Here is a 14,932-nt window from a genome sequence, read left to right as displayed (position 1 = left end):
TCTCCGATTCCCCACCTATTGTATAAGGTACTGTTTATTTTTTAGAATGCATAATTTCCAGCATACTTTACCCAACAGATTTCAGTGTTCACAAACATAAGCTTCTTTTGGGTGTCACTTTTAAAGACCGCATTACCTGTTCATATTACATCAAGATGCATCATCAAGCAATATTTAGAAACATGTTTCATGACTGTTAAATAAATATCCCATTTAAACAGCAGGCAGCAAGGAATCGATACAGTGAGTTTTGTAAGAGCAGGGATCACCTCTTTAGACTTTCCCACACTTCATCCTGTTGAACACATCCTAAGGCACTCACTCGCGATTCTATGGAAGGCTCCATCTGTACCTGACTGCTTTGTTCCCAGTCTCCACATCCCCTCATCCCAAGGGACTATCTCACCCTGTAGGCCAAACCAGGATCTATTTAGCACACACTTGTCACGTCGCATGTCAATATACCCATAAGTCAGTGCTGTAGCCTCTGTTTCCCCTGAGATCCATCCCTCTCCTGTCTCCATCTAAGACCATGTCACAGTCATTACGGCTGCATGAAAGGACTCAAATATCTCAAATCTCAAATATCCGGTTTTCAGATGCAGAAATTAGCGAATGCCGCATTATATCGCATGACTTTGATATTCCTACTTCAGGCCCTGAGGTTGCATATTCTGCTATCCCCAATAAACTCCCCCCCCCCAACTGATATGACTTACAGTGCTTTATAGGTAATGAGAGATCATTGTGACAGCTGTGGCTTTTGAAACACATTTTTAGAGGCAGTCTTTGACAATACAGCAAGTCCTGCACAATATTAAACAGTTTTTTTGACCGAATCAAAGGAAAAGTGTACCTGTGGACAAGCGCAATGAATTAATTGTAAATGCCCGAGGAAAGCATGAAACTGGACACTTTTGGGGGAGCCGCACATTTTCGGTGGAAGAAAGTGAGCATTGGGCTTTTGTGTTTTCCTCCGTGTCAGTTGTGTTATGCATTCATTTGGTGAGCTCATCTGAGGCACCTGTTTGGATAATTTTGGGGTAAAATAATCCAGGGCTATCCCGTTTCATGGGTTTTGTCATGCATGCCTGTACTTTACAGCATTGACTGGAGCTGCATGCAAAACGCACACTTTCAGTGGATCTTAATGTTCTTGAAAACTCCTTATTCCACACTGAAAGTCATTCACGATTCTTCTTTGAAGACTGAAACATCTTTATTCTGTGAAAGGTGTTCTGTTAAGCTCGCACTCATTTGCATGGAAGACAAAATATTATGCTTTTCAAGACTTGGACTACACAAATGTCAAAGAGAATTTGCACTCCAAAAGCATCTCAAAACATCTACAGTATATAAAGTTGCAGAAATAATTTGTAAGATAACATCTTATGAATGTATTAGCTGTACTGGGCTGCAGACGTGTGTATTTCTTCATCAGAAACTCAACAAGAGAGTGAAATAGAATATTAAGAAAAAATTTAAACATAAGATTTCCCCATGCAGAATTATTATATAAATAGTTTTTATTTAGAAAATTGTCAGTCTATGTGGGTTTTTGTGGAGTGAGTTGCTTGAGCTAAAAAGGGTCATATTTATTGCTGTTTTTTGTTGATTCAACATTGAATGGTTGCTTTAAATATCTAAGTTAACTCCACTTAAAAATATGAGTTAACTCAATTAACTTCTCCTTGAGTGACTTAACTTGAGTTGACTTGATATTTTAAGTTGAATTAACTCATTTTTGAACCACTTATTGTAACTTATTGTAGTTGAACCAACATCTTTTAAAGTATAAAAACGTATTCTACGTTTAATTAGACTGATTCTACTTGATCGCTCGACGCTATTTGTTTTACGAGTGGAAGTGATGCAAATTGCTTTAAATATATAAAACAAGTATGCCGAATTAAAGATTTAATTAAATTAAAGTTGTATAATCATCTTTGTCAAGATACAATATTTATATTATGTGACTCAAGCCTAAAAAAATTGATTTTACAGAAACAATCGTGTTTACAGAAAGATTACCTCAAGTGCAGAATAATGTAAATGTAGGTGGGCGTGTTGAAGTGCGAGGACACGCCCATATCCATTCCACGCGCTGCTGCTTTTAAAACAGTGGGCGGGTATATAAACATACGCGAGTAACATGTAATATTATTATTTCCGAAACTTTCAAAGAGACAGTGACCCAAACACCACTGCAATGCCCCTGAACACATGCGAATATCAGCTGCTGTTTCTGCTCTGCTTTCTGATGAAAAGCTGTCATGCTTTCCAAAACGACGCCACCGAAACGTTTCACGGGCGCGTGTTTCCAGACTCCCACGAGACTCCGAATAATGCCTCTTTAAATCGAGCACGCAACGGAGGGAGACGCACGGACACTAGAGACCAAACCGGTGGGTATTTTACTTGTTGCAACTAATCCATATGCTTGCGGGTGTTGCTTTCAAAAACATATTTGATATTAATGCTCGTCTTTTTACATGAGAGAAGGATGTGCGTAAATTATACCGTGAAGCGATTGTGCTATAGGCTATATGACTTAGAAATGTCTTACTTAGACAATGAAAATTATCCACGCTTTTATGAAAGTAAAATAGTAACAACCCACTGTGCATTATTAGTTTTGCTTCAAGGGTTAAACTGAAGTTCCTGGTAAAGATGTGTATGGTTATACTGACGTAATAAAACAGTTATTATAGTTAATTCATGATTGATTCATGGATAAGGGCTCTGCAATCACATCTTTTTCTTACACGTTGCTCCTTTCCTTTGCAGAACAGCACCAGGTCGGTTGCAGGGAGCTGAGGTCCACTAAATACATATCCGACGGCCAATGTACCAGTCTGAACCCCGTGAAAGAGTTAGTGTGTGCCGGGGAGTGTCTCCCCACGCACCTGCTGCCCAACTGGATTGGCGGCGGTCACTACTGGAACCGACGTGACGCGCAAGAGTGGCGTTGCGTCACTGACCGCACGCGCACCCAGCGCATCAAACTGCAGTGCCAGGACGGCAGCACGCGCACCTACAAGGTCACCGCCGTCACGTCCTGCACGTGCAAGAGATACACGCGCCAGCTAAACGACTCTCATGCATCTAAAAGCCCATCGAAGGATCACCCTCCGCAGAATCCCAAGAAGAAAAAGAGCAGAAATAAAAACGCAAAGCCTAACCCTAAATGAACGTGCATTACGTCACAATGAACTGATACTGATGAAAACTTTACAAGTGCATCCCTGATCCTTGAAGGAAACGGAATCTGAACTACAATTACACTGACTTGGATTGCAACAAGAGCTGTTTTCACTTTTTTTCCACATATGGACTCTTTGTTGTATGCTTTTATGTTTATATGTGTGTATTTTATATGATTAATGTTTTGTACAAACAACCAAATTATGTAAAACCATTACATCAGCAAAATTTGGGAACTAGTTTGGAAATGGATGCGTTACATTTCAGCTATATACATTTCATATTTACTAGTTTGATATATTTTTATACAATAGCTAATGAATATTTCTAAATTCACATTTACGCAGTTGCATGTATAGAGAACAATAAATCAACATGTTTACATGCTGGTTGAGATCAATGTTTATAAGGTGGAGACCACAGATGCTAAAGGAATTGTATCCGTGTAATTGTAGAATTACCTGGAGAGACAGTAACCATGTAACGAATGAGGAATTAGTTAAAGAAGCGAATCCCTTCTCACTGCGTGCGTAACTCAATGCTGCATTGTTGTGAAAGGCTGCGCTCACCTGCAGGCACATCAACTACTTTTTGGCTGCGACATGTTAAAGCTACTTTATTGTATGCCGTATCTTTTCACTCTGCCATTCTGAAAGTCATGTCGCTGTGCCTCGGGTTATATTTCAAGGTTATGAGTCAGATTCCTCGTGTTGTGAATCCATGGGACCCAGATGACGCTGCAGAGGTTACAGTGCTGCTTTTTATCATCGCATGTGGATCCTGTAGGAACATATTTGGAAATCAAAGTGATAAAAAGAGCAGTTGCATGCCTTTTGTATCGTGCACCTTTACCTCCCGAGGTCATATTCAGGCTGACTAAAGGAGTGTAAATAAGACTTACAGGAGTAGGCAGGTAAGATCATGAATCAGCGGTCTTTAAAGAATGTTGTGTCTACGGTGTGTTGATAGGAACGATCATGGTTGCTTTTGTCACATTGAGTGCAGTCTGATTATTTTTTATTATCTCTGACGACAGACTTGCCCCCAGAGAGCTTCAGACACAAAGACCACCTGCTGTTATTTATAAGCTCGATTACTGAATACATACCCTAAAGAGATCTGTGTTTTAGACACAGGTTCTTGCTTTGTAATGGTTTGTTTATCCCTTGATCTATTTCAGACTTTCCAGACTGAAAAACACAGAGAAATAGATCAGCATAACCCAAACATTTCCAATGCCTTAACTCTATAATTGTATAATATGAGTGTATGACATTTTTCATTTCACAAATGCATTCAGAAAAAATGTTTTAACTACAGAATTACATTGTACTGTGCAGAAGTATCAACACAATTATTCGTAAGATGGCAAATTTCTATGAATGTGTTTTGTACATTTACGTAGGATCTGTTTTGGTCCAGTGGTGGTTTGGTTTAGGGCTGGAGCTTGATTCTTGCATTTGTAATATGTGTTTGTATGATTCACACAAAATTGTCATCTTGGGATCAGGTTGATAGTATGTAAGTCGGGCTGCACAACCATTACATTTGAGATTGAACAACCAGTTTGGCACACCGTTGACATCATTTCAATTTTTCTACTCACAACATGAGGCATTTCACAACAATGATCAGCAAACTCTAGTAACTTATAACCAGCTCATTCTCAGTTGTGGCCTGGGGGTTAGAGCGTTGGGGTTGTGATCAGAATTTTGCTGGTTCTTGAGCAAGGCACCTTTACCCCTGATTGCTCTGCAGTAATGTGTCACTGTAAAAACTGCTTGTAAGTCGCTTTGGATAAAAGCATCACTTTTAATGTCTAAGCTACAAAAACAGCAAAGCATCCCTGTCATCTCTGCTTAATTTGGATTATACAAAATCAGCAGGTATTGATAAAATAGAGCCTTATTTTGTTTAAATTGCTGCAGCTCTGACAACAGAGCCTACTACCTTGTTTTTTCACTTAAGCATTACTTCAAACGTTATTCCCCGTACTGGAAATCAGCCATGGTTCTCCCTTTGTGAATGATTATAATAATTATCGTCCAATTTAAAGGTTATCGGTAATGGCAAAAGCGTTTGAATCTATTGTGAATGATCAAGTTAAACAGCTTTTAATCCAAAAAGGAAATTTTAAAAGAATCTCAATCAGGTTTCAGATACGGTCATAATACTACAGAAGCAATGTTGGTCACTAATGATTTTATAAATTGTGTGGACAGAAAACAGCACTGTGCAGCATTATTTGTAGATCTCTCTAAAGCGTTTGACTCCGTGGATCATAGACTTTTGTTGCAGAGGCTAAAGTATATTGGTTTTAATAAAATGGCTATAAGTTGGTTTCATAACTATTTATCAGAAAGAGTTCAGTCTGTCTCAGTTGAGAATAATATTTCAACAGAGCAGAAAATAACAAAAGGAGTCCCCCAAGGATCTATTTTAGCACCTATTTTCTTTTCAATTTATATTAATGATTCACGGCATCGGATTACCTCAGCTAAAATTCATCTCTATGCCGATGACACTGTCATTTATACTGTAGCGCACTCTTTAAATCAAGCCTTAGAGCTCTTGCAAGAATCTTTAGGACATTGCAATTGTCACTGATAAGCTTAAAATTGGTTTTAACACTAGAAAATCAAAATATATGTTTTTTTTCTCGTAGTAGTATCAAATCAGACTCCCCTATTATAACATAACAAGGAGAGTATACTGTATATAGAGAAAGAATAAATTGTTATAAAAACGTGGGTATATGGCAGAATGAAATGCTGGACTTTTATGTACATATTGAAAATCTTCTGAAAAAGCTTAGACCTATTTTCTATATCAAATCAAGAAATGTGTTCCAATGTTATTTCCTTTCAGTCTTAGATTATGGGGATGTGCTATATATGCATGCAAGTTTAACTCTAATGGACTGTGTATACCATGCTGCCCTAAGATATGTGACTGGTGGTTCTTTTTACGCACTGTTCCCTGAATGAATTAGTGGGCTTGTCTCAAAGGATAAAAATACACGTTGTTGTTCATTGCCAAGGTGCTGTTAAGAAAATTACATAATTATATCGGTAGTCTTTTATCTAATCACACTTGTAATTATATGATCTAATACTAAGTTGCTCCCAAGAGTACTTTGGTAAAACTGCCTCTTCTTTTAATGCACATTTGTTTGTGGCATGAACTGCAGAGCATCATAATGTTGGATGGAACAACTCCCTTCGCTGAATATTTAAAAACATTTCATGGACTAAGTTAACATGTGAATGTTTTATATTAAATTATTTGATCTAGTACACGTGCACTAATTGTTTGATGTGTCTGAAGTTGTTTCATGTGTAACTTTTTGTGCTTCCATTTTGGCCAGGACTCCCTGGAAGAAGAGATTTACATCTTAATGGGACTATCCTGGTAAAACAACAACAAAAGATTAAAAATAATAATAAAACAAGTTATTTTTGATCTGTTCCAAACCAACTGTTCTACAATTTTCACTCATGCAGTGTGAAGTATAGGCCAAAAGCATGATAAACCTACAAGTCCTGTCTACCAAACACATCTGAAGGATTGGATTCCTGTTTAACAAGTTAAATGAGTTACACTTCAAGCCCTGTTGCCACTATAGCAACATTGTAAATCACTTTGTGGTGATGCTATCGCCAGTGTTTTGCTAGTATTGAATGGTACATTGTGGTCCTGACTGGAGTCATGTGAGAAGGCCTTCAGATGGGTGTTGAAGGCATCTGGCTGATGCAACTCAACTCATCCACTCGGCGACATGACAGAAATGTGTCTGAATGCAGCCACACCTGTTTCTTATTCGAAAAAGATGCTCTTGAGAGATGGCTTCATCCTCAGGCTAAAGTCCATCTTGTGCAAAAACAAAGACCTCTCAGTGTTTCAGGGGCCCCTGGTTTCTACTTCAACACATCCAATTATGAAACTTACTGTTACTTCAGTTTGGACCTCACAGAGGCACTAACAAAATGAAGTAAAATAAAACATGGAATGTTAGTGCAGAAGCATTGAAAAGTGAGTATAAATATGACGTGTTGTTTTGTATTCAACAATATGTATAATAAATCATGGAGAAAGATTTTAATGAGTTCGCGTTGGTTTTACATCGGAATGGAACAGTGCCAGACATTCCACTAGTGCTTTCCTGTCTAGTTAATCATGTTATTGATATTAATCTGTTTATATTTTCATAGACGTGTCGCAACTGTGTTTTAGAGGATAGGTAGAGACCTGCTGAGCATTAATGTCTGTAACATGTACAGTTTATCTTCACAAATGCACTTGATCCAAATCTATAATTACATTTAAGCCACAAAATAACAGACTGCATTTCGGGATGTTTATTTAATGTGTAAGTCCTTCAGGTTATTAGGCTGTTAGAATGAAAAAGAAATGATCTTAAGAGAATAGGTGACAGGTGTAACACAGCTTTACTGTATTATGACAGAACTGCATGTGTTGTCTCTTGAAGTAAATTATTCCACATCAAAATGGTCTCTGCAAGTCAGGATACTTCATTGAGTGTGATGGTATTTATTAATTTAATGGTATGGACCTTTTGATCATTTTCTGCAGTATATGCATGTCATGCGTCATTAGATCTACTGTAACTCTGAATCATATACTTGATGTGATGTGCTAAAAGAATCATGATGTCTTAGTATACTGCATATAAACATTGTTTTTAAAAAATATGTTTTTAACATGGTGTTAAATAACGATAAAATAATAAATAATGATAAAATAACAAATAACAATAAAATATTAAATGAAATTTTATTAAATAATATTCAATTATCATTATTACAAAAACACTAATAGGATTTACTTATTTTTCTGTTTTAGCAAAGTTTACTAGCACAAAAAATCCCCATTGCGCTTTTAACATGACAAATTGTCAATTTATCCAAAATACGGTATTTGAAATATGTCTTTAATTGTATCTTTTTTTAATGGTAATATCTTTAAGGCCGGATTTTACCCTCCAGGAAGTGACTTAAATTTTGGTGGGAAAACAGCACAAACATGGGCAAGAATCACAATGAATTTTTTAATTGAGACCTGAATTGATTTTTAAAGAGAATTCTGCTGCAACATAACAGCACAAACATATATGATATTATTATATCTCAAAAGATAAATTGTAAAATTGGAATGACTCCCAGGTCATGCACATATAATGAAAAACGTATAGATTAAGTTTTTCAAATAAGAGTCTGCCAAATGTAGAAGTTAAATAAAATATTCTACAGTTTTTGTCTCTGGTACCACGAGGGAAGTTCACCATGATTTCTAGTAAATGTAATTATAATGCCTTAAGTCTGTTGTGTCTTAATTTAGCACCACTGGGCACTACTGTCTTACCAAATGCATGATATGCAGTCTGCTGACACACTTACTCCTTGTTATTAATGCAGTAGGTGATGATCATTGCCTCAGATGCATAGATTTAGGTTCTTCTGGCACAATGTATTTTCCACCGTTAGAAGACGTGTTGCTTCTGTCACTTCATTTGAAAATGCAAGTTGGCAGCTGGCTGGAATATTGAAGGAATTATCGCATGCAGGGCTGTATGGCAGTTGGCAGTGGTATTTAGAGAAAAAAGAAACTGTCATATTAATATATTGGTTTCCTATGAGAGTATTTTGAGTTGCTGCGTATTTCTTTCAACTGGCAGTAAAAGCCAGTCCTTGGAATCTTCGTGGAGATCCAAGTAAGGCACAAGGGCTGAATTTATAAACTGCCCGAAGCCGTTAACAGCTGAATACGAAACTTTGCTGTGGTCACAGAGTCTATTGAACATAATAACCCTCCATCAGGTCAGTATATTAATGAACAGACTTCTTCATTCAACAAGTAAACCTTGGTGGGGAAGAAAAGATTGTTTGTCCAAAGATATTTAACATGACAGTGAGTAGATCTAAACAAAGTGAGATCTTTAAACGAAGTAAACTCATTTACTATATTTGTGCCACGTTTGTTTGCATAACTGGGATGTTTTGATCATTAAACCAATATTTCCACCAGAGAGCGGAATTAAAATAGTTGCTATATTTTGTATATCAGAAAATCTGCAGTACGAGAATAGAGGAAATGTTTTTTATTAACTAGAAGGCATTAAAATGGATAAATAAACAGGACCACCCATGTAAATATTGAAAACAGCACGGGGAATTATTCTGATAATAAAGCAATTGAACAAGCAACAGCAAGTCGCCTCATCCTTCTAGGGCACTCATCCCCTCAAACCAAAGTGTTTTCAAATCAGAAATTCAGCAAGTGTCTGCAATTTCTTTCATATTTGTACTGTAAGCCTGAAGTTAACTACCTATATGCTACACATTAAAAAAGTTTTTTTAAATCAGATTTCAAACAAATGATTTGCGCACAATGATGCCATGCAGATAAATAAAACTTTAAATAAAAATTAAATGTATTGAAAAACTTAACCTCCACTTCTTTAGATCTAATTCATAGTTTCAGATATTACGGATATTACAGATCTAAATGCAACCCCCCTAAATATGCAGAAACTGCATATGTGTACATTTGCATGCAAAACCTGAGATATACAGTTTGTTTGTCTGTGTGCATGCCAATTACACTTTGTTGCATCAGTGATGATCATTTTTTCCCCCTGTCTTCTGGCCTAAGCTATTGTGACATCATCATTCATCGCCATCGGAGATCACTGGGGCCAACGTGGGTGGGCTGGACTACAGGCCAACATCTGCAGGCAGAGAGCTTCCAGGACTATTTCTACTTTCTGTGCCACACATATCTCTCTTTCTCCTACCTTATTTTGTCTTGTTTCATTTCGTTCTCTAATGTTTAAGCTGTTAAATTAAGATCTTGATATGCAAACTTGATATGCATTTTAAGGTTAGTGATGACAAACAACTTGGGCACCTATTCATTTGCTTTCATGGTTTTGTGTCCATATAATAGAAGTGAATGGGTACCGCCAGTGTTCGGTTACCAACGTTCTTCAAAATATCTTCTTTTGTGTTCAGAAAGCCACAGAGGTGTGAGATGACATGCGGGTGAATAAATGATGACAGAATTTTCATTTTTGGGCGAACTATTCCAGAAAACAAACAGCAGGTTATGGTCCATTATGAGCATGCTTTTATAAAAAGATTCACAGATGAAGTTAAACCAACAAAATGTATTGTACAAAAGGAAAAAAACACTCAACTGAAAGTATTCAATGAAATGACAATGTAAAATGATTTGGCAAGAAGTTAACTACAGTGTATTAGGAAATATGAGTTTAATGTTTTTACAAAAAATGCATAGGAAAATTGAAAAGCCCACTGAAAATAAACCATACAACGACCACAAGTTTATCTGTTATTAATATGTTGTTGATCACCTCTTGTAATAATATTTTGAGTAAGCATTGCGCATATGTTAGGTGTCATTTTTGGTCAATCCTCATTAAATTCTCCTCAAAGCTTTCGCTTAGTTTATTCTACAATTACAACCACGCAACTGGAGTACATCATTTTTACAACATTTTTAATAATACAGTCATCCAACAGCAATGTGTAAGACTGACAACATGACAAGACACATGAAAACTGTGATACGTTTTCACATTAAATATCTTTTTCCTAAATACATGTACAAATATTACTGTTGCATTGCAAAAAAGTGAATATGAACTTTTTCTTTGCAGTATATGAGGTCTGAAAGGTTTTATTTCTGATCACATTTCTAAAAGATTTCATACATTACATTCATAACATTTTCACGCACTACACGCTATGAGATTTCCACCGAAGTCAAACTCTATATGTACCAATCATGACTGATAGCCTGTGACTAGATGGTATTATAGTTTGTTTGAGATTGTAACATCATATTCTGGTGATTTTCTCTCAAACTTGGCAACGCTGACCGGTCAATATCTCCAAACCTAAAATCCTGTGTCTATCGTCACACACGCTATTGAGGCTATATGGATACTCGTTCAGTAAGACTCACAGATCACAAAAGAAAGCTCAAATATAAGCATTACGTAGCACATATGTTTGAAAAATACTCAGTTCCCATAGTACATTCACAGTGCCCCACGGTCACGGCTCGAGTCTATAGGCAGCTTTCAAGTGTTGTGAGCCCCCCTCTCCTCTGTGTCCCGAGTAATGATGAGACTGCTCATCACGGCGACTGCATATCCCATACACGAGACTGTTTTTGTTGGTGGAGACATTTGATCCGGCAAGAGAGGAAATGCATTTAAAAAAACTGCACTATTTGTTCCTCGTCACATATCATGTGTCACCGCTGTGTGTATGGATGCACATGATACCACTGTTCGTCTCCATGTGACCTCATGTTTGGAGCGATGCCTTTCTCCGGTCATCTGTATTGCATCACACTCTGAAACCTGCCTGAATGGGATCAAACCACAATGGAGTCTTTTCTCTTTTTTTACGGGTATATGTGCATAAAATGTTTTGTCACTCTCGCTGTATAGAGATGTGGGAAAACTTTTGTTCTTACGCCTATGCCCGTGAAGACACCCCGTACCTTGACAGTTATGAATCGGGGATGTCGCATGAATGATGCACATATCATCTGTAGTCCCCATTTACCTTCATGCTACAGAGGATTTGCAAGAGTAAGTCAAAGGTGGCCCCGAACATCACTGTAAGTGACTGGTTTCTATGAGAAGATGATCATGGAGCGATTTAATCTAGAAAATAATGGTGCATTTTGTAACGTAAGAAGCCTGCGCCTCAAGGGTCATTTTTAAAACAACAATGGAAAATGTTTGATGCTTTTAAAACGTGCAATTCATTATAAAAGAGTTCCAAACTGTAAACAAGCAAACTTGTCTGTAGGCCACGCAAAAACACACGTTTGTGAAAATAATGACGTCATGCAAATGTATTACATGTTTAGTCATTCGCCTACATTGTTACAATATACAGCTAGTGTGGTAAAATAATAAAATCGTAATAGATAAAACTATAAGTTAAAAATGTAAGAAATTAAAGACATTTCAATAGATACAGCGATAATATCATTAGGAATTATTTTGGTAACAATAACCGAGTAGTGAAAATCTGACATCATGACATCAAATGCTGACTGTTTTGACTGTTGTCATGTATGCCAAAGATTTTAAAATGCAGGAAGAAAAGCCTATTCCATGTTTGTGTATTGATGTTGTGTAAATAGATTTACTCGGATGAAAGGCTAGAAACACCTCTAGTTGTGATTTTAGCCTCTTGCTGTGGTTGTCATGAAGACAGGAAGTGACACATCTTTAAGAAGATTTATGGAAACTTGATGAACCGTAGAGTGAAAAGCTGTGATGTTTACATGTCTGACACTTCCATCTGCTCAAACAGCTTTAGATAAAGCACCTTAAGCCTGACCCGTTAGAAGAGTCTATGGTTACAGACAGATCAGAGGTCATCTCACACAGCCAGGCCACTAGACAAATGCTGCCCTCAGTGACCTGCTGGCTATCATTTGTGAAAGTTTACATAACAATGAACCCTAACACGCAATGAGAGTAAACGTATCTTGGTGTCCTTCTAAACCTTATACTGTATGCCAGAATTTGCAGGAAATGGGAAAAACACTGTACTTTTAAACGATTACAAACTGTGTTGTCAAAGTTGTAATTTATTTTTAATACTTTTCATTAGTTAGATATTTGCACAGCCCGGTGACAAACATAACGGGTCGGTAATAATGATTTATGGCAAAAAACAACAAAAAAAATATCATGAAATATGGAGATACGAGGTTTCAGATGGACAACAGTGATATGGGAATGAATGCATATACTGTTTTTTCAATTTTCTATTTTGCCTTTACTTGGATACATTTGTGACAACAATAGAAAAAAACAAGAAACCAGAAAATAATAAGAACAATTGCTGGTGAATTATTGGTCAAAATGTTTTTCAGGTCCAGGTCAGCTGACTTCTAACTGTGAGAGATGCACATACTTTTTCTACCCCTCACTGTGAATATTTATACGAAAACCTTTCATTGTTTGTGTGTTATTTAAGCACACCGTGTTTTTTATTGTTACTGCTTAAATGAGCATCAGATCAAATGTTATGACCAATCTGTGACCACAAATTTGATATATATGAAATCATATTAAAGGGATAGTTCACCCAAAAATGAAAGATCTGCAACGTTTATTCACCTGTAAACCTGTATATATTTGGATATTTGGAAGAATGTTTGTAACCAAACAGTTCTGGGGCACCGTTGACTACCATGATAAAAAACGACCAATATAATAGTGAATGGTGGTCCAGAAATGTTTGGTTTCCCACATTAATCAAAATATCTTGTTTGGAACAGCATGAGGATGCGTAATAGTTTGGCCCAAAATGAAAATTCGGTCATCATTTACTCACCCTTGTGTTGATTCAAACCTGTATGTCTTTCTTTCTTCTGCAGAACACAAAAGAAGATATGTCATTTTTCTATTTTATAAATGTAATGTTTTGAATTACATTATTTTTCATGTACAGCTGCTTTGTAACTTTGTAAAATAAACTTGAGTTGAGAGTTGAGTCGAGAGAATGTTGGTAGCATTGGTCACCATTTGATGGAGAAATGACAACAGGAGGAATGAACCATGATAGAATGTTCATTTTAGGGTAAACTCTTTAAGCTAAATTGCGCTTTTCAATCTCTTCCTGATACACTTATCATGGACCGAGAGGTGAATCGTATTCTTTACAATTGGGAAATCACGAGAAAGTGTTTCGTTTACAAAACAAACAAACATTTGACTGAAATATCTGTAAATATATGAGGTTTCATGGGGATTGTGTTTAGTTGTGTGTGTTTGCTATACACTCTCTGACCGCTTGGGTATTACCTGGCTGTAACCTGGCTTGTCGAGCCGCGGCCACCCACAGAGGTCACGGATAGGGTTTCCAAGTCTTGGTCCACCGCTCTCATGGAAAGAGATGAGAAGAGTGTGGGGTGAGGACACTTTGGCCGATCACGTGTCAATGATCTCATTGATGACTTTTGTCTCTTTGAGAACATTAAATTTCTCAGCACCAAAAGACATGTAAATCATTTTGATCATTTTCAAATGTTCACGTCAAAGAGAATTTATACTACACTGTAAAAAAATTATTTATTTTTACAGAAAAAAACGGTAGAATTTAACAGTATTATGACATTTTGATCAGAACTGTGAAATTCCATAAAAGTGCTAACTTTGACATCCAATTTACATTTTCCCTGTTTTTTAACTATTTAAATATGTTACAGTCAAATAATGCCATTACATTTCATGGTCTATGCGTGTATTTGCAACTATACAGACAAAATATGTTATCTCAGATTACGTTTTAAACATTTTATAGTACTGTATGGTCAATGTTCTTGTGTTCGCTGTGTAAACATGTTACTTCAGTTCATGGGGTTTTACCGTTATTTTCATTAATGGCAAACGTTTGGCACCCTGTGCTGCCATTGCTCGTTTATTTAAAGTGTAGCAACGCTAAATGAAGTTTGGCAACCATCTGGTATAGCAATACGTTGAGACAACTTGAACAAAAGAGAGTGTCATGTTTTGTCTTGAACGTAATTGAAATGGTTATTTCAATCTTCATCTATTGATGAGTTATTGATGTGGAAACTGTTAAAGCCAGACGAAAACTGAAATAATTTGTCTCAGAGTTGTTTTGTTTGATTTATTTGCTGGACGACA

At 36.7% G+C, this 14,932-nt stretch overlaps 1 protein-coding gene across 1 annotated transcript; it reads left to right on the top strand.

Annotated features, from left to right (window-relative positions):
* Positions 1–2,171: 2,171 nt before the first annotated feature.
* sostdc1b (sclerostin domain containing 1b) lies at positions 2,172–3,585 on the top strand. Its single transcript, XM_079485674.1, has 2 exons — positions 2,172–2,405; positions 2,788–3,585. The coding sequence occupies exons 1-2, from the start codon at positions 2,210–2,212 to the stop codon at positions 3,189–3,191; spliced, it is 600 nt and encodes a 199-aa protein (XP_079341800.1). The 5' UTR covers positions 2,172–2,209; the 3' UTR covers positions 3,192–3,585.
* Positions 3,586–14,932: the final 11,347 nt, after the last annotated feature.

Source organism: Barbatula barbatula, assembly GCF_947034865.1.
Source record: "Barbatula barbatula genome assembly, chromosome: 21".
NCBI lineage: Eukaryota > Metazoa > Chordata > Actinopteri > Cypriniformes > Nemacheilidae > Barbatula > Barbatula barbatula.
The sequence above is the reverse complement of the archived record's forward strand: the minus strand, read 5'-3'. Positions and strand labels throughout refer to the sequence as shown.